The 25,259-nt window shown below is 48.1% G+C and overlaps 2 protein-coding genes and 1 non-coding gene across 4 annotated transcripts; 2 read left to right on the top strand and 1 right to left on the bottom strand.

Moving 5' to 3' along the window:
• The first annotated feature begins 928 nt into the window (after nucleotides 1-928).
• Nucleotides 929-13,714, top strand: TUT1 (terminal uridylyl transferase 1, U6 snRNA-specific). Of its 2 annotated transcripts, XM_025286527.3 has the most exons (10): nucleotides 929-1,089; nucleotides 2,544-2,734; nucleotides 3,799-3,831; nucleotides 8,755-9,070; nucleotides 9,237-9,337; nucleotides 10,182-10,651; nucleotides 11,521-11,630; nucleotides 11,778-11,888; nucleotides 12,064-12,150; nucleotides 12,524-13,714. In XM_025286527.3, exons 1-10 carry the CDS (start codon nucleotides 1,008-1,010, stop codon nucleotides 13,669-13,671), a joined length of 2,649 nt encoding a protein of 882 aa, XP_025142312.2. In that variant the 5' UTR covers nucleotides 929-1,007; the 3' UTR covers nucleotides 13,672-13,714. The 2 variants fall into 2 exon arrangements, with proteins under 2 accessions (XP_025142312.2, XP_006043257.3); XM_006043195.4 differs by lacking the exon at nucleotides 3,799-3,831 and having other exon boundaries at nucleotides 931-1,089.
• TRNAG-UCC lies at nucleotides 9,831-9,903 on the bottom strand. Its single transcript has one exon. It is a non-coding gene; the product is annotated as a tRNA-Gly (tRNA).
• A 914-nt stretch (nucleotides 13,715-14,628) lies between the features above and the next one.
• EEF1G (eukaryotic translation elongation factor 1 gamma) lies at nucleotides 14,629-24,331 on the top strand. The gene is made up of 10 exons (XM_006043194.4): nucleotides 14,629-14,784; nucleotides 15,868-16,026; nucleotides 16,702-16,765; nucleotides 16,922-17,064; nucleotides 17,566-17,709; nucleotides 20,221-20,350; nucleotides 20,758-20,971; nucleotides 23,487-23,659; nucleotides 23,747-23,871; nucleotides 24,094-24,331. The coding sequence occupies exons 1-10, from the start codon at nucleotides 14,773-14,775 to the stop codon at nucleotides 24,250-24,252; spliced, it is 1,323 nt and encodes a 440-aa protein (XP_006043256.1). The 5' UTR covers nucleotides 14,629-14,772; the 3' UTR covers nucleotides 24,253-24,331.
• The last annotated feature ends 928 nt before the right edge of the window (nucleotides 24,332-25,259 follow it).

Genomic DNA, 25,259 nt, shown 5'->3' with positions numbered 1-25,259 from the left:
AGCAGGAGCTGCGTAGCCCAGCTGATAGGCCCCTCTATCTCATGGTCCCTGTCTCTGGGGCCTCCTCAGTTCCCTTGCTCTCTTCCTGGCCTAAGCCAACACCTCTGGTGTCGGGAGGAATGACCACTACAGCGGTCTGCCGTGGTATCAGCACCCTCCAATGTTTTTACGCAGTTGCCATCACAGCAGTTTACGCTGCATGCCTTTAAATGGTCGGGAGGCTCTGCCATCTGATGAATACTCCACGCAGACGGCTACTGAAGAAAGGCCATCTGGCTGTGGGCCCGTGGAGTTCTAAAGGTGCGCGCGGGGAAGAGCTCCTCAATCAGGGCTAGGAAGCCGGCGCAGAACAGCATTCTGAGAAAGAACCGACGGTAGAGGGAAGAGGATAAGAGTCCTCAGAAGGTTTGGAGACTAGGAACAGCCCGGGCCACGTGAAGGACCCGCCTTTATCTACCAGAGAAATGGCAATCCAATCCCATGGACAGAGGAGCCTGGTAGGCTACAGTTCATGGGGTCGCAAAGAGTCAGACACGACTGAGCGACTTCACTTTTATATATGGGGTTGAGGATACAGTCCCATGGGTCTCTACTGCCCCTCGAAGAAGGGCACAGCCTGCCCTAGGTCACCCAGCAAGGAAACCGCCGGCTGTCAAGGAGGGTGCCCGACAAGAAACACGGCTCAGATCTTGTGGCTGCCGTGTGAATATTCATGCTCTTGGGGCCAATCAACGTCTCAACCGCTCAGAGCACACCAATTGGCTTACCGCATGCAGATAAGCATCGTGGACAGTTTTCCAAAAGCTGGTAGAGACCTAACTCCGGCAGGACTCGGAACCCTGAGCCGAAAGAGCTCGGTTTTAGCAGGCGTGTACCGCGCGATTGACCGACGGCACGTCACTTCCTATTGGACCGGCGGAAGTTGCTTCCGAGAGCGTTGCCATTTGTAGGAGGGAGTTCCGGTCGTGGCTGAGGTGGTTGCATTTTGTTAGTACCGGAGAGTCACGATGGCTGCAGTGGATTCAGATATCGAGCCGCTGCCTCGTGGGGGTTTCCGCTGCTGCCTCTGCCACATCACTACAGCCAACCGTAAGCGGTGGCTACTCGGGGGGCGGTTTCGTTTTTGGGTCCTAGTGAAGATAGGGTTACAGGTCATAGTTCTTGCCAAGTCTGTTGGTAGGGTCTCACTTCCGTTTTCTCTCCGCCGTCCGGAGGGATTACAAAGTGGGGAGAGTCCCAGCACCTTACACCCCAACGTCCCGGTATCTGAAATCTCCACGACGGAAATTTCGTTATTTTATTCCCTCTTTAACTGTCAGGTATTGGACATCGAGCTCTAGGGCGGGGAGAGGGAATTTAGAGAGGTGAAGAAGCTCACAATCTAGAGATGGAGATAATTTTCAATACCCTTTGTTTGGAAAGCTGCAGGATCACAGAGAAGGTAGTAGGGAAAGGAGCCCTACAAGAGGAGCTCCCCAGAGATGGTGAAGTAGCGTGGTGAAGTAGTATACTTCCAAGTGTACATGTGTGGAAGGTGGGTTTGGAAAAGGAGACCACGTCCTTTTATGACAGTGCGAGAGGCCCAGTGAAACCTCAGCTTCCACTTCTGAAGTCTGGAATCATAATCTCACCTAAACATCTTTCATTTTTCTTTTTCATTGTGAATGAAAAATGCCCTACCACTGTCCAGTAGGGCAAGCCAGAAATCCAGGATAGTCTTCTCTGGCCCCACATAACACTTGGTGATGTCAAACAGCTGACTCAAAGGGAAAGAGAAAATTAAAAAATCAGCTAAGTTTCTCCACATTCATCATGTCCCAGACTCTGGTGAAGTGCTATGTGTGAATAGTATCTATGTGGTAGGAAGTATTAATATCTCCATTTCATACCTGAGGAGACATGAATAGTGAGGTTAAGTTACTTGCCCAAGATCTCATACAGCTTAACAGAGCTAGGATTTGTTTCTTGGTAGTGTGACTTCTGATTCTGCCCTTGGAATCTCTGTATTATACTCAGAAATGATAAGTGGGAGATAGTGTAGGGTCCTGATTTATTTAGTTCATCTATGTATTGAAGTCAGGAGGAGAAAGGGACAACAGAGGATAAGATGGTTGGATGGCATTACTGACTCAATAGACATGAGTTTGAGCAAGCTCCAGGAGTTGGTGATGGACAGGGAAGCCTGGCAATCCATGGTGTTGCAAAGAGTTGGACACGACTGAGCAACTGAACTGAACTGATATATGACCTAGATAAGTTACCTGTTAGTTTCTTTACCGTGTGCAGGTATTGCTCTATCTTACACTTATAGGTGGTTTAAGAAATACTTGTGTACAGCCAGTTCTCCTGGGGACCACTTAGAATGCACTGTACAGACAAATGGACAAGAGAGGAAGCTGAAAGGAGCCAGGACTTTGTTATTCAAAACTCACATTTTCAGCGGCTTGGAAGAATCACTAGGATCCAAGTATGCAGAGAACAAAGTCAGAGTAGGTACACTGAAGCGCGATTCAGATGCTTTTGTCTCACGCTTGTCTTTGCAGGACCCAGCCTTGATGCCCACCTGGGAGGCCGGAAGCACCGGCACCTGGTGGAACTACGAGCTACTCGAAAGGCCCAGGGACTTCGAAGCGTGTTTGTCAGTGGCTTTCCCCGGGATGTGGATTCTACTCAGCTCTCTGAGTACTTCCAGGCATTTGGACCTGTGGCCAGTGTTGTCATGGACAAGGACAAGGTAGAGTGAATGACTCTGGGGGTAAAGAATGAGTCACGTGTGCTGCACACCAGAAGAAATGAGGGAGAGAAACCAGCAGACTGTTTCTGCTGGTTCCTAATGTGACTTGCCTTAGCTGGGCACTGCAGTACTTGGGGGCTAGTCCAGCTTTGTGTCTCTCACCCTCACCCCCGACCCCTGCTGGGATTTTATCAGTTTGCCAGAGTTAGTCACTGGGGACCTTGTTGGTCATTTATTTATTCTCTCAGTCTTTCATTTGCCAAATATTTGTTAATTGCTAATTTTGCACTAGGCTTCCCTGTCAGGGAACTAAGATCTTGGGCAAGTTACTTAACCTTGCTATTCATGTCTCCTCAGATATAAAATGGAGATAATAATAGTACCTACCGGGCATGCATGCTCAGTTGCCTCAGTCATGTCTGACTCTGTGACCCAATGGACTGTAGCCTGCCAAACTCCTCTGTCCATGGGATTCTCCAGGCAAGAATAGTGGAGTGGGTTACCATGCTCTCCTCCAGGGGATCTTTCCAATCCAGGGATCGAACCCCCATCTGCATCTTCTGCATTGGAGGTAGATTCTTTACTGCTGAGCCACCGGGGAAGCCTTAGTACCTACCACATAGATATTCATATATAACACTTGGCTGCGAGTCTGGTACATAGTGAATGTGGGAAAACTTAGCTGATTTTTTAGAGAACTTTATTTTTGGCTGAGCTAGGTCTTCATTGCTGTGCATGGCTTTCTCTAGATTTGGTGAGCGGGGGCTGCCCTTCATTGCAGTGCACGGGCTTCTCTTGTTACGGGGCACAGGCTGTAGGGCACGGGCTTCAGTAGTTGCAGCACATGGGCTTGGTAGTTGTGGCACAGAGACTTAGTTGCTCCATGGCATGTGAAATCTTCCCAGACCAATGCATGTCCCCTGCCTTGGCAGGTGATCTTTACCACTGAGCCACCAGGGAAGCCCTTTAGGGTGTTCTATATAAAAGGTCATGTCACCTGAAAATAGTGATAGTTTTGCTTTTCCTTCCCAATCTGATGCCCTTTATTTCTTTTTCTTGCCTAGTGGTTCTGGCTGGGACTGTGCCAAGTAAGAGTGGTGAGAATGAACATCCTTGTTCCCGATTTCAAAGGAATAGCTCTCAATTTTTTACTATTGAGAATGATGTTTACTGTGGGTTTGTCATATACGACTTTTATTACGTTGAAGTACATTCCTTCTATGCCTGTTTTATTGAGTTTTTATCATAAATGAATGCTGAATCTTGTCGTATGCTTTCTCCTGCATCTATTGAGATGATCATATTTTTATTCTTCAGTTTGTTAAAGTATATGTCATGTTGATTGATTCATGGATGTTAAACCATCCCTTCATCAAGGAAAGATATAAACATCTGAATGCAGAGTTCCAAAGAATAGCAAGAAGAGATAAGAAAGCCTTCTTCAGCGATCAGTGCAAAGAAATAGAGGAAAACAACAGAATGGGAAAGACTAGGGATCTCTTCAAGAAAATCAGAGATACCAAAGGAACATTTCATGCAAAGATGAGCTTGATAAAGGACAGAAATGGTGTGGCCTTAACAGAAGCAGAAGATATTAAGAACAGATGGCAGGAATACACAGAAGAACTGTATAAAAAAGATCTTCATGACCCAGATAATCACGATGGTGTGATCACTCACCTAGAGCCAGACATCCTGGAATGTGAAGTCAAGTGGGCCTTAGAAAGCATCACTACGAACAAAGCTAGTGGAGGTGATGGAATTCCAGTTGAGTTACTTCAAATCCTAGAAGATGATGCTGTGAAAGTGCTGCACTCAATATGCCAGCAAATTTGGAAAACTCAGCAGTGGCCACAGGACTGGAAAAGGTCAGTTTTCATTCCAATCCCACAGAAAGGCAATGCCAAAGAATGCTCCCGCACAATTGCACTCATCTCACACGCTAGTAAAGTAATGCTTAAAATTCTCCAAGCCAGGTTTCAGCAATATGTGAACCGTGAACTTCCTGATGTTCAAGCTGGTTTTAGAAAAGGCAGAGGAACCAGAGATCAAATTGCCAACATCCGCTGGATCATGGAAAAAGCAAGAGAGTTCCAGGAAAGCATCTATTTCTGCTTTATTGACTATGCCAAAGCCTTTGACTGTGTGGATCACAATAAACTGTGGAAAATTCTGAAAGAGATGGGAATACCAGACCACCTGATCTGCCTCTTGAGAAATCTGTATGCAGGTCAGGAAGCAACAGTTAGAACTGGACATGGAACAACAGACTGGTTCCAAATAGGAAAAGGAGTACGTCAAGGCTGTATATTGTCACCCTGCTTATTTAACCTCTATGCAGAGTACATCATGAGAAACGCTGGACTGGAAGAAACACAAACCAGAATCAAGACTGCTGGGAGAAATATCAGTAACCTCAGATATGCAGATGACACCACCCTTATGGCAGAAAGTGAAGAGGAACTCAAAAGCCTGTTGATGAAAGTGAAAGTGGAGAGTGAAAAAGTTGGCTTAAAGCTCAACATTCAGAAAACGAAGATCATGGCATCCGGTCCCACCACTTCATGGGAAATAGATGGGGAAACAGTGGAAACAGTGTCAGACTTTATTTTTCTGGGCTCCAAAATCACTACAGATGGTGAGTGCAGCCATGAAATTAAAAGACGCTTACTCCTTGGAAGGAAAGTTATGACCAACCTAGATAGCATATTCAAAAGCAGAGACATGGAGAAGGAAATGGCGACCCACTCCAGTACCCTTGCCTGGAAAATCCGATGGACGGAGAAGCCTGGTAGGCTACAGTCCATGGGGTCGCAAAGAGTCAGACACGACTGAGCGACTTCACTCACTCATTCAGTGAACGATAAGAAAAATTTTAAGTCTACTACTACTAATGTAGTGAAAGTATTGCGATTCAAAACACTTGTTGAACCTGGGAGTTTGAGATATAAATCCTGGTTCTGCCACTTCCCTCAGGTACTTCCCATACCCTTTCTAACCTCACTTTTTTGATCTGTAAATGAAGACATGTAATGGTGTCTGTGTCAGGGTTGTTCTGAAGACAAAATGAAGCATCACCTTGTAGGAGCTTAGCACAGGACTTGATACATTACAGTCATCCCTTAGTATCCTCTGGGGATTGGTTCCATGACCACCTGTGGGTATCAAAATCCTCTCTTGTTCAAGTCCCTCATAAAAATGCAAACACGTGGACTCCCTCTCAGCAGTTTCTGCCTCTAAGGATATGGAGGGCTGAGTAGAATATGTATTACTCGAATGACTTAAAGTTACCAAAAGGGAGAGTCCAAAGGAATCTTTTTTCATGGTGTTTCAGCTGATTTTATCAAGGCACACAGATGCTTTGCTTGCAGCCTTAAGCTGTCTACTTGGTGTTCCCTTGAAATAAGCTTTTCCTATAAAATAACAAATTGTGTAACTCGGGCTAAATTTGTGGTGTTGGTAGCCATCAGTCTGCTCTTTGGCGCACAGATGGCTGGCTGAGCTTTCTCCAGAACCATAAAGATCTTTTAAAAGGTACTAACTGTAAGGTTAGTGTAGCTCAAAATAATCATTCTCTTAGTTAAGTGCTCAGTAAATTTCCTGACGAAACACATAGTTGCCTAATTTAAAAACTCCAGGTAAAGCTGCTGCCTCACAGGTTTTATCAGCTGTTTCCGCAGGATAGAGGGTCGAGTTCAGGTTCTCAGGGAGAGCAGTCCCCTGAGCTGTAGGTTTTTTCATGTTGCAGACGGAGTGCTCTGGGCGGGCTAAGGTTCACCACCTTTGTTCTTCGTCCCTCCTCAGAACGGCTCCCTAGAGAGCACGGGGCCATCTTAGTTTGATCTTGACGTGCTTTATGAAGTACTGGAACCATCTTTCTCTACTGTATAAGGCTGGGGATTGGTAAGGTTCAGGATAGTCTCGAGCTGCCCAGTTGCATAATAACCAGGAGTGGGAAACAATACTCAAAAGACTAATATTGATGTATTTAACGATCTTAAGTTTTTCTCTTAATATTATAATGATGACATTATAACTGTATAACGTGGAATCAAGACATTGTTGGTTTAATCTCATAAATAGGAGCATACCTCATAAATATGTTGTTTAGGACATGTGTCAAGTATTGTGTGCTTCCTTTTAGAAAAAAATACAACCACTTAAATGAATCAAAAAACAAAACAAAACAAAAGCAGAGACATTAACTTTGCCAACAAAGGTTCGTCTAGTCAAGGCTATGGTTTTTCCTGTGGTCATGTATGGATGTGAGAGTTGGACTGTGAAGAAGGCTGAGCGCCGAAGAATTGATGCTTTTGAACTGTGGTGTTGGAGAAGACTCTTGAGAGTCCCTTGGACTGCAAGGAGATCCAACCAGTCCGTTCTGAAGGAGATCAGCCCTGGGATTTCTTTGGAAGGACTGATGCTAAAGCTGAAACTCCAGTACTTTGGCCACCTCATGCGAAGAGTTGACTCATTGGAAAAGACTCTGATGCTGGGAGGGATTGGGGGCAGGAGGAGAAGGGGATGACAGAGGATGAGATGGCTGGATGGCATCACTGAGTCGATGGATGTGAGTCTCAGTGAACTCCGGGAGTTGGTGATGGACAGGGAGGCCTGGAGTGCTGCGATTCATGGGGTCGCAAAGAGTCGGACACGACTGAGCGACTGATCTGATCTGATCATCCCTGAAATAAACCCCACTTGATTGTGGTGTATGATCCTTTTAATGTATTATTGTATTGGATTTATTAATACTTTTTTTGAGAAGTTTTGCATCTGTGTTCCCCAGAGATAATGGCCTGTAGTTTTCTTTTTCTGTATTGTCTCTGTCTGGTTTTTATATTGGTGACATTGACTTTGTAAAAATAAGTTAGAAAGTGTTCTCTCCTCTTCAGTTTTTTGGAGTAGTTTGAGAAGGATAGGCATTAAATTTTTGATCCTTGACTTTTGTTTTTTGGGAAATTTTTTGATTACTTTTTCAGTCTGTACTAATGATCAGTATTCAGATTTTCCATTTCTTCGTGATTCAGTCTTGGAAGGTTGTATAATTCTAAGAATTTGTCCCTTTCTCTAGGTTGTCCAGTTTGTTGGTGTATGGGTGTTCATGTTCATAATATTCTCTTGCCTTTTGTCTTTTTGTGGTATCCACTGTTATTTCTCTTCTTTCTTTTCTGATTTTATTTATCAGAGCCTTTGCTCTTTTTTTCTTGGTGAGTCTAGCTAAAGTTTTGTCACAGTACCACACTGTCTTAATTACTATAGAGGGCTCCTTTTTATAAGCAGAATGAGGTTCTAACTTTACCACTGAAGAGAATGTAAAAGAATATGGAATGGGAACTTCCGTGGTGGTCCAGTGGCTAAGACTGTGCTCCCAATGCAGAGGGCTTGGGTTCAATCCCTGGTCAGGAGACTAGGTCCCACATGCCATAAGTAAGACCCAGTGCAGCCAAATAAATAAATTAATTAAAAAAGAATATGGACTTTAAAAAAAAACCCAAAAAACAGGGTTTATATGTTTATGTTTACACCTAACACAGTGATCATTACATGGATTCTTAATGTTAAAAGAATCTAATTAAAGCAGGAAAAGTTAGGGGGTGAGTTTAGTGTAACCAGTGAAATGTCATTGGGATGACTGGGGTTTGATGAAATAAGTAAAATGAAGTTTTTCAGATGCAGGGTTGGTGAGAATAAAATGTGTGCAATTTGAGTGAGAGAGATAATTGCTTTTCTAAATATGTTCCCCAGCAGGAATTCCCTGGTGGTCCAGTGGTTTGAACTCTGCACTTTCACTGCTGAGGGCAAGGGTTCAGTCCCTGGTTGGGGAATTAAGATTCCATAAGCCTTGTGTCACAGCTGAAAAATAAATAAGTATGTTCCCTGATGTCCTGGAAATAGGAAGCAAATATTTCCAATTTATAGTGTGGTCCCCATTTTGAAGAGTCTCACCTACTGTTAGACCATGTGTTTGGTTTCTTGGTTCCAGAACTGTCATCATTGTCCCTGTTGTGGTTTGACAGGGGGTGTTTGCCATCGTGGAGATGGGGGACCTGGGTGCCCGGGAAGCTGTTTTGTCACAGCCCCAGCACAGCCTGGGAGGACGTCGCCTGAGGGTCCGGCCACGGGAGCAGAAAGAGTTCCAGAGTCCAGCCTCCAGATCTCCCAAAAGAGTGGCCCCTGACAGTCACCAGCTGATCAAAGCACTCGCCGAGGCCCCGGACGTGGAGGCACAAATGGTGAAGCTCGTGGGGCTGAGGGAGCTCTCCGAGGCCGAGCGGCAGCTTCGGAGCCTTGTGGTGGCGCTAATGCAGGAAGTCTTCACAGAGTTCTTCCCTGGTGAGTCACTGCCCCGCTCTGTCTGAGCCCTCTGTGTTTGCATCCCCAGCCTCCCTCAGCTAGTGGTGTTCACTTGCTTGCTTTTCCATCTTTGTGCCACGTTATGTTCTTCTGCCACTTATTCCCTGCAGTGTCTCTTGACTTTTATTCTCTTCTCGGCACCCAGGCTGTGTGGTCCATCCTTTTGGCTCCTCCATAAACAGCTTTGACGTCCATGGCTGTGATCTCGACCTCTTCCTGGATCTGGGGGACTTGGACGAGCCCCAGGTATGTGACTGTGGAGGCAGCTGTGAAGAGTTAGTAGGAATGGTCGTGTGACGCTGGGCGATCCCTTGACCTCTCATGCCTTAGTTCCTGTCTGTAAAATGGGGATAATAGGACCTGCATGAAGGGGTTATTATGATTGGATAAACGTGGATGTGATTGGATAGGATAAAATGAACATGGAATAGGTGACATTTGTAACGGGAAAAAAAATTTCAAAATGGCAGTAATATCTTACTGGAAGAGAGATATATGTATGAAATGACATACAGTAGTGGATTATGTTTTTGCTTATCTGTGATTTGTAACATCTAATGTACAGTTTCTGCCTTGGGAGTAGGAAAGGGTTATTATTTTTTAAATAAACTATTTTTTAGAAATGTTTTAGATCCATAGCAAAATTGAGCAGAAAGTACAGAATTCCCATATATCTCTTCCCTGCAAAAGGTTGTTTTTATTTTTTTTTGACTGTACCATGTAACTTGCAAGATCTTAATTCCCTGACCAGGAATCAAACCTATGCCCCCTGCAGTGGAAGTGCAGAGTCCTAACCACTGGACCACCAGGGAATTCCTCCTTTAGTCTTATTCAATCTGAAACAGTTCCTCTACCTTTTTTTGCTTTTCCTGACTGTAATATTTTTGTAAGATGTAGACTGTTTATTTTATGGCATTAAAAGTTTAATTTTAAAAAAGGCTTGTAAAGATTAAAAGAGTTAGTACTTTTATAAAGCCTTTAGAATAGGGCCCAGCCCATAATAAATTGTAATAGATATATCTTAGAGATGGAATGTTCCCCAGTTAGGTGCAGCAGGAGAGACAGTTACTCAGCCCATTTCCATCCACAGCCAGCCCCAAAGGCTCCAGAATCTCCCTCCTTGGACTCGGCCCTGGCATCCCCACTGGATCCTCAAGCCCTGGCCTGCACCCCAGCCTCCCCTCCAGACTCACAGCCTCCAGCTTCTCCTCAAGACTCGGAAGCCCTGGACTTTGAAGCCCCTTCCTCCTCACTGGCACCTCGGACTCCAGACTCTGCTTTGGCCTCTGAGACCCTCGCCTCTCCCCAGTCCCTGCCTCCAGCCTCGCCGTTGCAGGAGGACCAGGGAGAGGGGGACCAGGGGAAGGCGGTGGAACTGGCAGAGGCCCTGAAGGGGGAGAAAGCAGAAGGGGGAGCCATGCTGGAGCTGGTGGGATCCATCCTTCGGGGCTGTGTTCCTGGAGTGTACCGAGTCCAAACCGTGCCCTCTGCGCGGCGCCCTGTGGTCAAGTTCTGCCATCGGCCTTCAGGTCTCCATGGTGACATCTCCCTCAGTAACCGGTACCTTTGAGGTGGTGGGGGAAGGCCAGCTGGTACTCTGGGGAGGGGGAGGGAGGCGCCCTGCACCAGCTGAGCCTTGAGGTTGTCCTTACTTAGTCCCGTCTCTCTTTCTGACACTTATCTCATGTCTGGCTTTCATTTCAATGTTTGGAAAGTATGTTTCTTGGAATACTGATTTTAAGGATTTAGGAAAGAGTTCCATGGTTGAGTAAGTTTGGGAAATACTAAGTTAACACAGGCCAGTTTCTCCCTTCCCTCCTCTCCTACTTGCTCTTTCCTCCTTCTCGGTCCCTGTCTTTGTTTCTTTGCATAGTAAATGTTCTAATCAGTCTTATTAATAACATGCTCTGTGACTCTCCAAGATATTTATAGGATGTAATGTTTCCCAAACACATTTGATGTGTGTGTGTTTTTTTTAAGAAGCAATATTCACTTTTTTTTTTTAAATTATTTTCGGCTGCACTAGGTCTTCATTGCTTGCAAGGGCTTTCTCAAGTTGGGGTGAGCGGGAGCTACTCTTTGTTGTGGTTTGTGGGGTTCTCTTGTTGCGGAGCACAGGCTCTAGGCACGAGGGCTTCAGTAGCTGTGACACAGGGGCTTCATTGCTCCAAGGCATGTGGACTCTTCCCAGACCAGGGATTAAACCCATGTTCCCTGCATTGGCAGGCGGATTCTTACCGACTGCGCCACTAGGGACATCCCATTTGATGTTCTTTTGTACACACTCTCTCCAGATCACGTCAAAGAAACACCTCGGGAAACCCTCTTTTGGCCATCTTCCAGCTGGCCACCATTACACAAGTCTGGAATGATAGCTGGGGGGGTGACAAGCTCCTGAGCCCTGACACCCTGTCTGCCCTCTGTCTTAGGCTCGCCCTGCACAACTCCCGCTTCCTGAGTCTCTGCTCTGAGCTGGATGGGCGAGTACGGCCCCTTGTGTACACTCTGCGCTGCTGGGCTCAGGGTCGAGGGCTGTCAGGTGAGAATGAATCAGGACAGACCGGGGGCTGCGTTGGTGTCGGGGCAGAGGCAGGGATTCGGGGAGGGAAGGAAGTGGGCTTGAGAAAACTGCCAAGGAGGGGGTCAGAACTGCCTCTGATCTAACCAGAATTAATTATTTATGCAGGGAGTGGCCCACTTCTCAATAACTACGCCTTGACCTTGCTCGTGATCTATTTTCTTCAGACCAGGGACCCTCCTGTGTTGCCCACTGTGTCCCAGCTCACCCAGAAAGCAGGTACAGCAGCCCAGCCTTCACCCGCCCTATCTCCTGACCTTTATCTCTCTTCTTCATCTTAGACATACGGAGCTTCCTGGGAATGAGATCTCTGCTGTCGCTACCATATCCACCCCCCAAGCCCCCACCCATCTTCCTGCTTTCAGGCTGAGCTTCACCTTTTTTACTTTCATAGGCGAACAGGTGGAGGTTGATGGCTGGGACTGTAGTTTCCCCAGAGATGCCTCAAGACTGGAGCCCAGCACCAATAAGGAGCCTCTGAGTGAGTCTGGGGAGCCTGGGAGAGGACTAACAAGTGGTGTTAATGACACAGTTATTGGCACACAGCAGCCTTGTGGGTTAGTTAATATCATTATTGCCGCTTGACAGATGAAGAAACTGTGCCTTGGAGTAATGAAGTGGCTTGCCCAAGGTTATACTGCTAGCAGGGGGAAGGGGCAGTATCTGGGGGGCACTGTGGGGAGAGAGGTTTGACCTCTTGTTTATTAGGATCAGAGGAGCCTGGCTCTGGCACTCCTCTGAGCCACTTGGGAGGGAAAAGGCAAGTCCAGCTCAGGGAATGGCTGTGGCGCAAGGCTGATCTCAGTTCTGGCCTCTAAGGGACCCCTTTTGCCTGCTCTTCCTCTTTCCTCCAGGTTCCCTGCTGGCCCAGTTCTTCTCCTGCGTCTCTTGTTGGGATCTTCGTGGCTCCCTGCTGTCCCTGCGGGAGGGTCAGGCACTACCTGTGGCAGGGGGCCTGCCCTCTAATCTCTCGGAGGGCCTGCGCCTTGGCCCCATGAATCTCCAGGACCCCTTTGACCTGAGTCACAATGTGGCGGCCAACGTGACCAGCCGGGTGGCCGGGAGGCTACAGAACTGTTGCCGAGCGGCAGCCAATTACTGTCGAAGCCTCCAGTACCAGCGGCGGTCTTCCCGGGGTCGGGACTGGGGGCTGCTTCCCCTTCTGCAGCCCAGCTCCTCCAGCTCCATGCTTTCTGCGACACCTATCCCCTTACCGCCTGCTTCCTTCACCCAGCTCACTGCTGTGCTGGCCCAGGTGTTAAGGGAAGCCTTAGGGTGCCATATAGAACAGGGAACCAAGAGACTGCGGTCAGAGGGAGGTGGCCCTGGGGAGCCCCCCCAGGGAGGGACAAGCAAAAGAGCAAAACTAGACGGACAGAAAAAAAGCTGTGAGGAGGGGCCAGAGGAGCAGCAGGGATGTGCAGGGGAGCATGGTGAAGATGGCGTGGAAGAGATGGTCATAGAGGTTGGAGAGTCGGTGCAGGACTGGGTGATGCGGAGCCCTGGGCAGCCAGGGGAGCTGCCCCTGATGACCAGAAAGCATCTAGCCACCAGAGAAGAGGGGCAGTCAGGCACCGCAGCGCTGGCCAAGCAGGGGCCCAGAGGACCTGAGGCAGCCTGCGAAGGGTCTCAGGCCGAGGCCGAGAAGCAGGTGTCGCTCGCAGTGAGCTGGCGCTGCGCCTTGTGGCACCGTGTGTGGCAGGGGCGGCGGCGTGCCCGGAGACGCCTGCAGCAAAAAATCAAGGAAGGAGGTGGAGCTGGTGCTGGCTCAGGAGCAGAGTGGCTGGCAACTGAGGCTCAGGTCACCCGGGAGCTGCGGGGACTGAGCAGTACTGAACAGAGGCCAGAGGCTGAGCCACTCCTGACCTTCGTGGTGTCCACCTCCCAGGCTGACCAGAGTCTCACTGTGACCCCACTCCAGGATTCTCAAGGCCTGTTCCCTGATCTCCATCATTTCTTACAGGTTTTCCTCCCTCAAGCACTTCGAAACCTGCTTAAGTGACGATGGGAACCCTGAAAGGCAATAAAGCTGCTAGTTTAATGAACAGTAGTTTCCTCTATTTCCACCTGGTGATAATACTCCTTCCCCACTAAGTGCTTAGTGCAGCCTCAGAGGTACCTTGTCTCGTCACCCTAAAACAGGTCTGTCTCCCAGGCTGTTTCCTTTCATGCCCAGGGCAAGTGATTGGCACCTGGACCCTCTCAGTACTGAGTTCTGGAAAGATGGAGTGCTGGGTGGGTGGCTTGAGCTGCACCTGGGAAGAACCAAGTTTCCTTCCTCATTTACATTACTGCCCAGATTTTGAATGGTGATGGGGCTTGAAATTTGGGTTCAGGGTTATAAATCCATTCTCTTCATATTGGGTAAAAAATGTTCAGATCTGAGCATGGGTAAAGGACAACCCCTCATTTGAACTGTCAGCCCCTCCAGGGTGATAGGACTTGGCTGTGTTCTCCCTCAGTTCCTCCCCTGTTGCGGGTCCCGGAAGAGTGCCTCTTCTCTTATTAACAGCATCTCTGAGCTGCAAGGTGGTTTAATGAAAAAAGCCTCACTTTTACGGAGGGTTTCAGACCTGGGCTTGGGTTAGATGTACAATCTCTCCTCTAGAAAGCTGGAACAAAAGGAGCGTGGGACTCCGTCATCTCCACGCAGTTGCCACCCCAATGAGTGTCACACGACCACGATATTGTGGGTCTGGCACGACCTCTACCAAATCACCATGGGCCAGGCGACCCGGAGGGAAACGCCTCTGGTGCCCCGCGAGATGCCGAGCTGGCAGCTCTGCCACGTAGCAGCAGAGGGGCGGCTTTCCAGCCAGGACTCAGCGTCTCCGCGCGGTCTACCTCCACGTCCTGACTCGGATTGGCCATCCCCCACTGCGCCGGCGCGAGTTTTTTCCGCGCTGGCCAGCAGGCCCCACCCACTTCTTTTTCCATTCAGCTGCTGCGGGATACCGAACTGTCGTGCGTAAGCCTTCTATGCCGTCCTCGCTTTCCGGCTGCTGTTTCTCCACGGCTCTCCCCTTCCCTCCTCCCTTCTCTCCCTGACGGCTTACTTTGCGGCAGCGCGGAGAGCCCCACCCCCTTTCTCTGCGGAATCACCATGGCTGCTGGGGTAAGTTTGCCGGCTCCGGCGATCCAGGTCATCCTATCCGACGCCATCCTCTGCCCGAGCGGGCTCAGCCGGCGTCAGAGGGGTTCTGCAGCTGAGTCGGGAACTGATCCGGGGTTTAGAGATAGTACTGTTCGAGAGTAGGGCCTCCAGGCCCCAGAGGGGAACTGAGGCTAGGGCTCTGGGAGGCCGAAGAGGTGAAAGGGTCTGGGGTAAAGGAGAAAACGGATGCCGGATTCTGGCAGTCTGGAGCTTGATAAAGCAGTTCGGGTTCATTGCCGCCTCGAGACGTGGGATCCGGGCAGGTTGGCAAAACTTTTGCGACCGTTTTGTGGGGCAACAGGAGGGACAGGGCGAAGAGGAGGGTCTTCATGGGCAGGTACGGCTGGCCACGGTTAAGGGTGGTCCGGCGGGGAGGTTTGGGAGCGAGAAGAGTCTCCGGACAGGGAAGTCAGGCCAATTGGACCTCTCTGGCCAGGTTAATAGAAGAGGAGAAGGCAACCCGGAGAACTCACTGCGGGACAGGACCGAAGAGATGGAATGCGTGACAAGAAATGAAAGGGTTTTTAGGGAGACCGAGTTGATTTAAGATGCCATTCGGTTCCCGTGGCTATTTGGAGGGGGCTCCGAAATGTCTTGGACGATGTGTGTGTCTTGGAAACAAGGGTAATACTTCTGAAGGGTGAGCGGCTCAGCAGTAGTGAGGCACTCGGGAACCATGAATGAATGAACAAGGGCTCTGGGAAGGGAGGGCTGTGTATTTGTCGGCAGATGGAGTCTGAGGTACTTAGAAGTTCTGTATTTCTTGGAAATATATTTGAGGGGAAGAGAATGCTTCTAGAGACGTCCTTAGAGAAGGTCAAATCTGTCAACAAGCTTTATTTAGCAGTCGGTGTGTAGTTCTGTCCTCGGTATTTCAGGGGACTCTGGTTACACTTGAAAGCAGACGTGGAAGAACTAACTTGGTTCACCAGAGGGAGTGAGGTGAAACGGATTGGGATTACTCAGGGAAGTCATTCCCTGGAAACGTTTAGGACTGGGACCCTTCTAGTCATTAATGTGTTATTCCCCATCTTTTCCCCACAGACCCTGTACACATATCCTGAAAACTGGAGGGCCTTCAAGGCCCTCATTGCCGCTCAGTACAGCGGGGCTCAGGTCCGCGTGCTCTCCGCACCACCCCACTTCCATTTTGGCCAAACCAACCGCACCCCCGAATTTCTCCGTAAATTTCCTGCTGGCAAGGTGAGTAGGGAAGTGGAAGAGGGGCCTTTGGTCCTGAGAACCCAAGGAGAGCTGAGAAGCCATCACTCTGAAAGTGGCTTCCATCTTTAAACGGGATCTTTTCATGTTATTTTTTTTCCCTACACATCAGAGACTTAAAAAAAAAACTTTTTATTTTGAGATAATGGTGATTTATTTGTAGTTAAAAATAGTACAGAATTCTTCAGTGATTTCCTGTAAAATACAAGCTTCGAGGCAGACTGAATGGATTTTGACTGATTTCAGTGCAAATGTCAATAGGTCAGTTATCTGCTGTGAGTGAAATTCTTGCCCCAAGAGGCTTACTGAGGTAGATAAATAACCATGCTAAGTCGGTGGGGTAGTACGTGGTAATGCTCTGGATAATATAGACAGCAGTAGAGGACTTGGTTTCTTGCCTTTTGCTTATTTGATTGAGGAATTATGTAAAAATATCTAATAATATCTAAATTTGGGGGGTTTCTTATGTGAGTTCACATTGTAGGGGGTTGCAAGTTAGTCATGTAGTTTTGGTTCTTGAGTTTCAGATATTAAAAGAGTTTGGTTAGCAAGGGATATCAGCCTTATATAAAAACTTCTATTCAAAACAGTTGAGCCTCCTGGACTTGACTAGTGAGAAACTGCTGTGTATTTTACTTTTGACTATTTTGTCACCAGGTTCCAGCCTTTGAGGGTGACGATGGATTCTGTGTGTTCGAGAGCAATGCCATTGCCTACTATGGTAATCTGCAGTGGCTGTGGGAGTGGGAGGATCTGGAGGTGGTGAGGCGTAGGGGAGGGTGGGGGAGCTGGAGTGGACAAAAAGAGGAATTTCCAGGCACCTGGACCGGTCTTGGCATAACCCCAGAGTTCTGACCTTCATGTTCTGCCTCTGCAGTGAGCAACGAGGAGCTGCGGGGAAGTACTCCCGAGGCAGCAGCGCAGGTGGTGCAGTGGGTGAGCTTTGCTGATAGCGACATAGTGCCACCAGCCAGCACCTGGGTGTTCCCTACCTTGGGCATCATGCACCACAACAAGCAGGTGAGCCTTGGAGCTTGGGGGAGACCACGGGCTGGGGTGGCATCAGCTTCCTGAGCATCCGGGAGGAAGGAATAGGAAGGGCGATGCCAAGAACACCTAAATAGTTAAAACCTAATCTTTGGGATGTAAGCTGGGAGTGCTGGGGAGCGCTGGGCCATTGATGGTCTTTGTCTAACAGACCCAGTGGAGGTGGGAGGTCTGAGTGGACAGACCAGAGATTTCTGCTGTAAAAAGATTGTATCAGATGGTAAGGGAGTATAGTTAGACCAGATGACCTCTAAGGTGACTTCTAAAATTCAAAGACGTATGACTATGATTAGTACAGTTTGAAATGAAGCCAGACTGCACCCTGAAGAAATTTAACATTGAGAGCTTCATTTGTGATACATTTGCAGCGAGCCAGGACTCAGTGGAATAGCTATTTTGGTTCTGTTATTGGGGGAGAAGGGCAGGGACAGGGCTTGCTACCCACTGCTGAGTCTGATCATTTTAAATCAATAGGCCACAGAGAATGCAAAGGAGGAGGTGAGGCGAATTCTGGGGCTGCTGGATGCTCACTTGAAGACAAGAACTTTTCTGGTGGGCGAACGCGTGACGCTGGCTGACATCACAGTTGTCTGCACCCTGTTGTGGCTTTACAAACAGGTGAAATTTATAAAGAATCTGGGTCGGGAGCGGGTAGGTGAGGGTTAGAAACAAAGGGACAAGTCTGCCAGGTTGCCTGTATTTTGCTGATGTGAGAGGGTCTGAGGTAACAGCTAGTCCTTTTTTTTAAATATTTGTTTGTTTATCTAATTGTGCTACGTGTTAGCTGGGCATGCAGGATCTTTTTTTAATAGCTGTGCTGGGTCTTCATTGCTTCCTGGGCTTTTCTCTAGCTGCGATGAGTGGGGGATCCTCTGCGTCATGGTGTGCAAGCCTCTCATAGCAGTGGGTTCTCTTGTTGCGGCACGCAGGCTCTAGGGTGTGGGCTTCAGTGGTTGTAGCTTCCAGGCTCTAGAATAGTTGTAGCACAAGGGTATAGTTGTTCCGTGGCATGTGGGATCTTCGTGGATCAGGGCTTGAACTCTTGTGTCCTGCATTGGCAGGTGGATTCTTTACCACTGAGCCACCAGGGCAGCCCCAACAGCTAGTCTTGAGGACCACTGTTACTGGGAAACCGGGCTTGCCTCTTGAGGGGCGTTGAGCCAAAAAACTACCAGGCCAGAGATCAGGATAAAGAAGGATTTATTATTATTGCTTGTAGCAGGTAAGGAAAACACCAAGCATCTGTCCTAACACGAAAATTGGAAGTTTCAAGCTAAGGTGAAGGAAATGGAAACCCCCAATATTCTTGCCTGGGAAATCCCATGGACAGAGGAACCTGACGGGCTATAGTCCATAGGGTCATAAGACTCAAATGTGACTGAGCATGCATGCACACGCATACTCATGAAGGGGCTTGGGTGGCTAATGGTTTAAACCTTAATTGAAGTCATGAGGGTCAGAAAGTGTCATCATCATTGCCCCTTTGGTTCCAGTTGATCCAGTAGTTGAGGGCTTTAGACTAATCTTTATCACTGAAACAAGATTGGGAGTCTTTACTACTGATATGATATCTTTGCTGTTGTTAATTTTCTTTCTGTAGTCTTTTGTTCCTGTGATCTTTTATTCCTTTGATGGTTGATGGTTTAATCGCTAAGTTGTATCTGACTTTTGTGACCCCAGGGACTGTAGCCCACCAGGCTCCTTTGTCCATGGGATTCTCCAGGCAAGAAAACTGGAGAGGGTTGCCATTCCCTTCTCCAGGATATCTTCCCGACCCAGGGATTGAACCCTCGTCTCGTGTGGCTCCTGCATTGCAGGCGAATTCTTTACCACTAAGCCACCAGGGAAGCCTTTAAGATCATTTATTACTATGACCTGTTCAAAGACAAGTATTATAGCCAAGTTCAGGTCACAGAATGGCTTAGGCCAAAAATGACTTATATTATGTTGAGAAAGTCATGCCTGGTTCTCTTTTAATGTGGACCCCCTAACCCCATCTTCTTACATCACAACTGCTTCCCCTCCTGAGAAGTTCGGTACTCTTCTGTCACCCGTAATTTCCGTTTGGCAGCTGTTATGTATAGTTTGTTCCCATGTTTCTAGGGCAGCCTGTTTGTGTTTAGTTGTGAAGACAGAGTTGGGGTTGGGGCTTCAGCATTAGGATATTTGGAGGCAGAACTTGGAATAGTTCTTGGCTTCAGTACTCATTGGCTGTTGGGGGAGGTGGGTGTCCGAGGGGGCTGTGTGTGTGAATTCCATTAGTCTTTTTCTCCGCATGGAATCTGTAAAACTAAGGTAGTAATAATCACCATTGAGGTTACTGGTTAAAGAAGATGGCACATTGCTGGTTCTAAACAGCAGTCCTTGAACCGATGCTGGTCCAGAATAGTAATGTGATAACCGCAAAGAAACAAGCACCTACTCTTGTCAGAGCCTGTGCCAAGGCCTAACAGGGACCATCTTAGTGAGTCTTTGCATGTTGTGTGGGCCAGAGAAATGTAGCCCGCCGAGGACATGTAGCTTGAGAGTCGTGGGGCAGGATTTGAGAACCAGCCCTACAGAGGTGGTGGTGGCGTGGCCCTGATTGCATTGTTTTCCCTCTGATCTTGGTAAATGGAAACAACGGTAAATGAATTTTTCATGAAGCTGAGTTTAAGGACTGTCGTTCTGAAATAAAACATTTTTTTTGCTGTCAAATATTTACTTTCTGAACTTTGATGATACATGTATTTCTCACATATCATGCAGTTCATGTAGGTAGTTTTTGTTATTTATTTGGCAGAGGGAGTTGGTAGCCCTCTTTTGGTCCCAGCCTTTTCAGTTTTACTGACGCATGAAACTGTAGGTATGAAGTGGCTTTGTAAAAGGAGTAAGGGATGAGTAAAGTATTCCTGCCAAGTCCATGCATAGTGAATGGACGGTGGGACCAGCATCCATTAAACTGGATAGGGCTGCTAGAGAGAGACCAGTAAGGTAGGTGGGCATAGCCCTCCTGAGAAAGCTGGTGTCTGGAGGCTGAAAAGGAGCTGGAGCTTCAGTGTAGACAGAAGCATGGGGCTCTGGCTCTGGCTCAGACACATCAGGATGTTTCCCTCCGCTGACTTCATGTCCATTCTCGCCTCCTGGCAGGTTCTGGAGCCTTCTTTCCGCCAGGCCTTCCCTAATACCAACCGCTGGTTCCTCACCTGCATTAACCAGCCCCAGTTCCGGGCTGTCTTGGGAGAGGTGAAACTCTGTGAGAAAATGGCCCAGTTTGATGGTAAGTCTGAGGTCCAGGGACATGTGGGCAGGATCAGGGGACTGGTTTGCTCAGTCTTAACCCCTTGATTTCCTGTCTGGGTTTTGGGTTATGTGGACGCACAGAACATAGGGCATCGTGTGTAGTAGCTAATCTTGTGTGACACTCTTACACATTGTTAATTCTTACACACCCATATGCTGGCACTCTTTTGTGTTAACACGTAGAGTCCTGGTGTGCATGTATTAGTTGCTGAGGGCTGCAGTCTTGCTCAGGGACGTACAGTGAACTGGCGGCAGGCACTGTAGCATCTGGATCCCTTACTTGGCCCCCTAGCAGTTTTCCTCCCTTTACTATGCTTGTACCTGGTTTGGGAGGGATGTGGAAAGAGGCCAGACACTGACTTTTCTCCCTCTCTTTTGCACCAGCTAAAAAGTTTGCAGAGAGCCAGCCTAAAAAGGACACCCCACGGAAGGAGAAAGGTTCTCGAGAAGAGAAGCCAAAGCCCCAGGCGGAGCGGAAGGAGGGCAAAGAGGAGAAGAAGGCGGCTGCCCCCGCTCCTGAGGAGGAGCTGGATGAATGTGAGCAGGCGCTGGCTGCCGAGCCGAAGGCCAAGGATCCCTTTGCCCATCTGCCCAAGAGGTATGGATGTTGGAGGGCTTGGGATTTTAGATTGTCCATACAAAATTGAGTTGCTTATCAACAACAGATGGGTGCATTTTCAAAAAGCAAGTTTCTAGTGCATCTGGTATTTGAGAATATCAGAACTTCTTTCTAGCAAAGAAAGCAGACGGGCCAAGAATTCAGTGTGGAGGTGACTTGCTCATGACTTGTTTGGTCTTGGGTGCACTTGTTGAGATTTGAGATGGCTGGGAACTGGTACATCGAGGGGTGCAGGAAGGGTGAAGATGCAGAGAGTGCCTGGCATCGGCTCTGCTGGGCTGGCTTTGCTCAGGCAGCAGACACTGCATCAGTAGCCTTTGATTGTCTTTTTGCTGCACCAGCCTGTATCAGAATTGCTCACTAAGAGAAAGAATGATGACTATGGCTATATAGTGCTTGTCTGGTTGTTTCCCAGACGAAGGGAGTTAAACACCTCAAGGAGAAAGAGGCAGATGAGGTGGGTGGTTGTGTAGGGTTCTTGGAAGAAAGAGTACAGTAGAGGGGAGATTTTTAGAATCATATCTTTCTTCAGCCGCTGCTCTAAGTCACCTTATTAACGAGTTTCAAGCAAGATGAGAAATGTCTTTTCTGTAGTCACATGACTTAGTTCTCTTTTCTGTTTTTCTTGCCCACTCACTCTGCCTTTCCCAAAGCCATCTGTCTTGTCACTAGTTGGTCCTTTGGGATGCAGGATTGTTGGACCTCCCCCTTTTGTAGTGCTTTGTATATGGATGAAGGAGCACACACTGGAGGTGGGCATAAGAAGTATGTGTGGTTATAAGCGACAAGCATGGTACTGGATAGTTGCTGTAAGAAGCCGCTGCTTTCCAATTTGGGGACCAACTTGGGCTGTAGCCGAGATATCTTCCTCCCAAGCATGAAGTGGTTCCATACAAGAGGTTGCTGATACAGCTGCTCTTTAAAGATGTGTTTCTGAACCGTTTAGCACAAGACCAGGTCAGGAGTGAGCGGCATTTTTGGTGTGTGATAACCAACCCAAACTGTATATGCTGTTGTAACAGATAGCTGGAGACATTCACATATTTTGGGTCTGTACACTGGGCAGAAAATAAATCAGGCAGTAAACATTAATAAATCTTTATTGAACTGTGCATTCTTTGTTACTGTTTTGGCATGTCTATTCATACCTGTTGGTGGCATTACCATGGTTCTCTCCTGAGCTGCCCAAATGCTTTACCCCAGGATTCTTAAAGGGGGTGTCTTCAAAGACAGACAAGACTCAAGTCCAGAGTTAACTTCAGTTATTTTAAGGCTTTTCAGCTAACTTGTTTCAGGAGCTGTTTAGAGCCTGTGTTCAGTTGAGGAGGAGAAATGGACACATGGTCATGAATAATAAAGTTCAGGAGGAAGTGAAAGAAAACTCCCCGGCTCCACTTTCTGAGGTGGTTGAGGCAGTAAAGCTCCTCAGATGAGGTCTCTGATGTGCATTTGGGAAGACCCTAGGACCTCTGGTTAAAAGACAGTTCTTGGCTACATTGTAACAGTGAGCAAGTCACACTACTTAACCGTATTTGTTTATAAAAGGAGGGATGGTAACAGTCTCTGACTCTAGAAGTTTGTTGACTTATTTATACTAATAATTGAACAAGTTAAACATTAAGTATAACGGTGTTTAAGAGATTTATGTAACTTTCATGCAGTCGAAAATCATTTAGCCATTAAAACATTTGCAAAACATTCTCAGTAGCCAGGCAATGAACAAATTGTGTAAGGCACAGAGCTACATGCAGCGTCTTTGGAACACCACCAGTGGGAAATACATTAAAATATTAAGGCATCACAAGTGATCTTCTTCAGTCAGCATCTATTTTTATAATTGGAAAGAACAAAACGGAAGCCCTGCTTACCATGGTGGGAGACACCTCCTATTCTGATGCTGGCATCCTTGGTGTCTGTCCCTGTGCTAGATTGCTTCAGAGACCACCTGGGGGGTTTTTAGCACCTGAACTTGTTTCTGGGCAGAGTAACTAAAGGACGCGGTTGTAGGATTTGGCATGGAGGCCCTTTGAAAACATTCATCTCTTACATTGCTGTCATATTGTAGTGTGTGTAACCCGAAGAGGCCTGTGTGATGGGGGTGGGGGTGTGGGCAGCGACTTGGGTGAGTCAGGAACCAAGTGTGACTCATGGAGAGGAGCCCTGGGAGGGGCCAGACAGGAAAAAAGAGGAGTTCTCGCTGTGAGCCTCCACCAGGGGGCAGCAGCTCCCACATCTTTCTTGGGGCAGATGGCCCTGGGGCCCTCCTGGGCCCCACCCACCCCGGGCCTTGCATACCGTGTGCCTAGCTGCCCTGGCCCCCTCTCATACCCCTCAGCTCTCCTCCCTTGAGGAGATATGCATCTGCCAGTCCAGTGACTTCCTGTAAAGCAGTACGTTGGAGTGAAACGCCCTTAGCTTCTTTCATCCTGGCGACATCTGTTGCCTCAGTAGGACCTTCCCCACCTTGACTTCTTGCTTTATTCCCTCCGTGCAGTACCTTTGTGTTGGATGAATTTAAGCGCAAGTACTCCAACGAGGATACGCTGTCCGTGGCGCTGCCGTACTTTTGGGATCACTTTGATAAGGATGGCTGGTCCCTGTGGTACTCTGAGTATCGCTTCCCTGAAGAGCTCACCCAGACCTTCATGAGTTGCAACCTCATCACTGGTGAGAAGATGGCTCTGGGGGGAGGAAGGGAGGCCACGGTAGTGGGCGATGTGATTTCAAAAGCTGAATGTTCTTCTTCCCCTTTAGGAATGTTCCAGCGATTGGACAAACTGAGGAAGAATGCCTTTGCCAGTGTCATTCTCTTTGGAACCAACAATAGCAGCTCCATTTCTGGGGTCTGGGTCTTTCGAGGCCAGGAGCTTGCTTTTCCGGTGAGGAAGGTGCAGGGAAGGTGGGGCAAGGATTTGGGAAATGCACTCATATTCCTGAGTCAGAGGGAGTCCTGGAGAGTTCAAGGAATGTGTCCATGAAAGAGCAGTCATGTTCACAGGCGTCTCAGGCTCTGATGATGGGTGTCTGAGCTGGAAGTAACAGGTATGGAACAGTGTCTGATGACCTGACCACATGCTTCTTACCTGACTTTTTCTCCCCAGCTGAGTCCAGATTGGCAGGTGGACTACGAGTCATACACATGGCGGAAACTGGATCCCGGCAGCGAGGAGACCCAGACGCTGGTTCGAGAATACTTTTGCTGGGAAGGGGCCTTCCAGCATGTGGGCAAAGCCTTCAATCAGGGCAAGATCTTCAAGTGAACACCTCTTGCCATCGCCCAGCCGCCTGCACCTGCCCTTCAGGGAGAATGGGGGTCATTAAAGGAAACTGAACATTGAACCCTTCCCTGTGCTGCCTCCTTTGTGGGTGATGGCTTCTTCAGAGGGGAGTAGATGTGTTGGAGCAGGGTTCTGTCTGTGCCTGCAGGACCTCCCTGCGCAGGAGAGAAGTCTTCAGAAGAGCAGAGAGGCCGCTCCTCAGTTTTTGTTCTACTGCGTTGCTTCTTCCATGATGACCATCTTCTAGCCTAGCTGGGAAAGATTGGATGTAGTTAGGAGGTGGTGACACGGGGCTTTGTAACTACCTAATTCCAGACCCTCCCCTGTGACGGGGAGAGTACCTGCTGGTGGGGTGAGAGCGCAGCACGCACAGCCACTTAACATGACTCCCAGCAGCCATTCCCAAGGATCAGAGTTTTAACACTTCAGACCAACAAGACAAGGCACAGATTCCTTGGAACAGATAACTGGCCTGTGGGCCCAACTTGGCAGCGGATCATCTCTGGGGTATCCCTACTTTCTCACAAGGAAGTGGGGTTCCAAGATTTAAGTAACTTGCCTGTGATCACACATCTTAGGTGGTGGAGGCAGAATTTTGAACCCAGTGGGTGTCCCTGGATCCTGTACCATAAACACACCCTGCTGCTTCCTGGAATGTAGAGCAGTCATAAATGTCATTTAACAACCCTGCTCAGACCAGTGCTGGTTGGGGTTTTTTTTTTTAATCCTTTGAGCTTAATTTTTATTACACCCTTTTCAGAGATAACTTGCCCTTCTCTGATGGTCTTTTCTGTCTTGTAAAAAGCCTTATGGATCTCCCTGTAAATTTAACAGCTCAGGTGAAGTTGGAAACCTGGTTTGGTTCACATTTTGAGGCATATGCAGAAAGTCTTGAGTCTGGTCTCCAGGTTATAGGTAACTGGTTATTTTTTCCATTCCTGTTAGTCCAGGCACAAAGAAGGGGATTCTTGGCTAGAGAGGGGAACACA

The sequence above is a fragment of the Bubalus bubalis genome, chromosome 5, assembly GCF_019923935.1.
Source record: "Bubalus bubalis isolate 160015118507 breed Murrah chromosome 5, NDDB_SH_1, whole genome shotgun sequence".
Taxonomy (NCBI): domain Eukaryota; kingdom Metazoa; phylum Chordata; class Mammalia; order Artiodactyla; family Bovidae; genus Bubalus; species Bubalus bubalis.
This window is presented reverse-complemented; position numbering and strand designations above follow the sequence as displayed.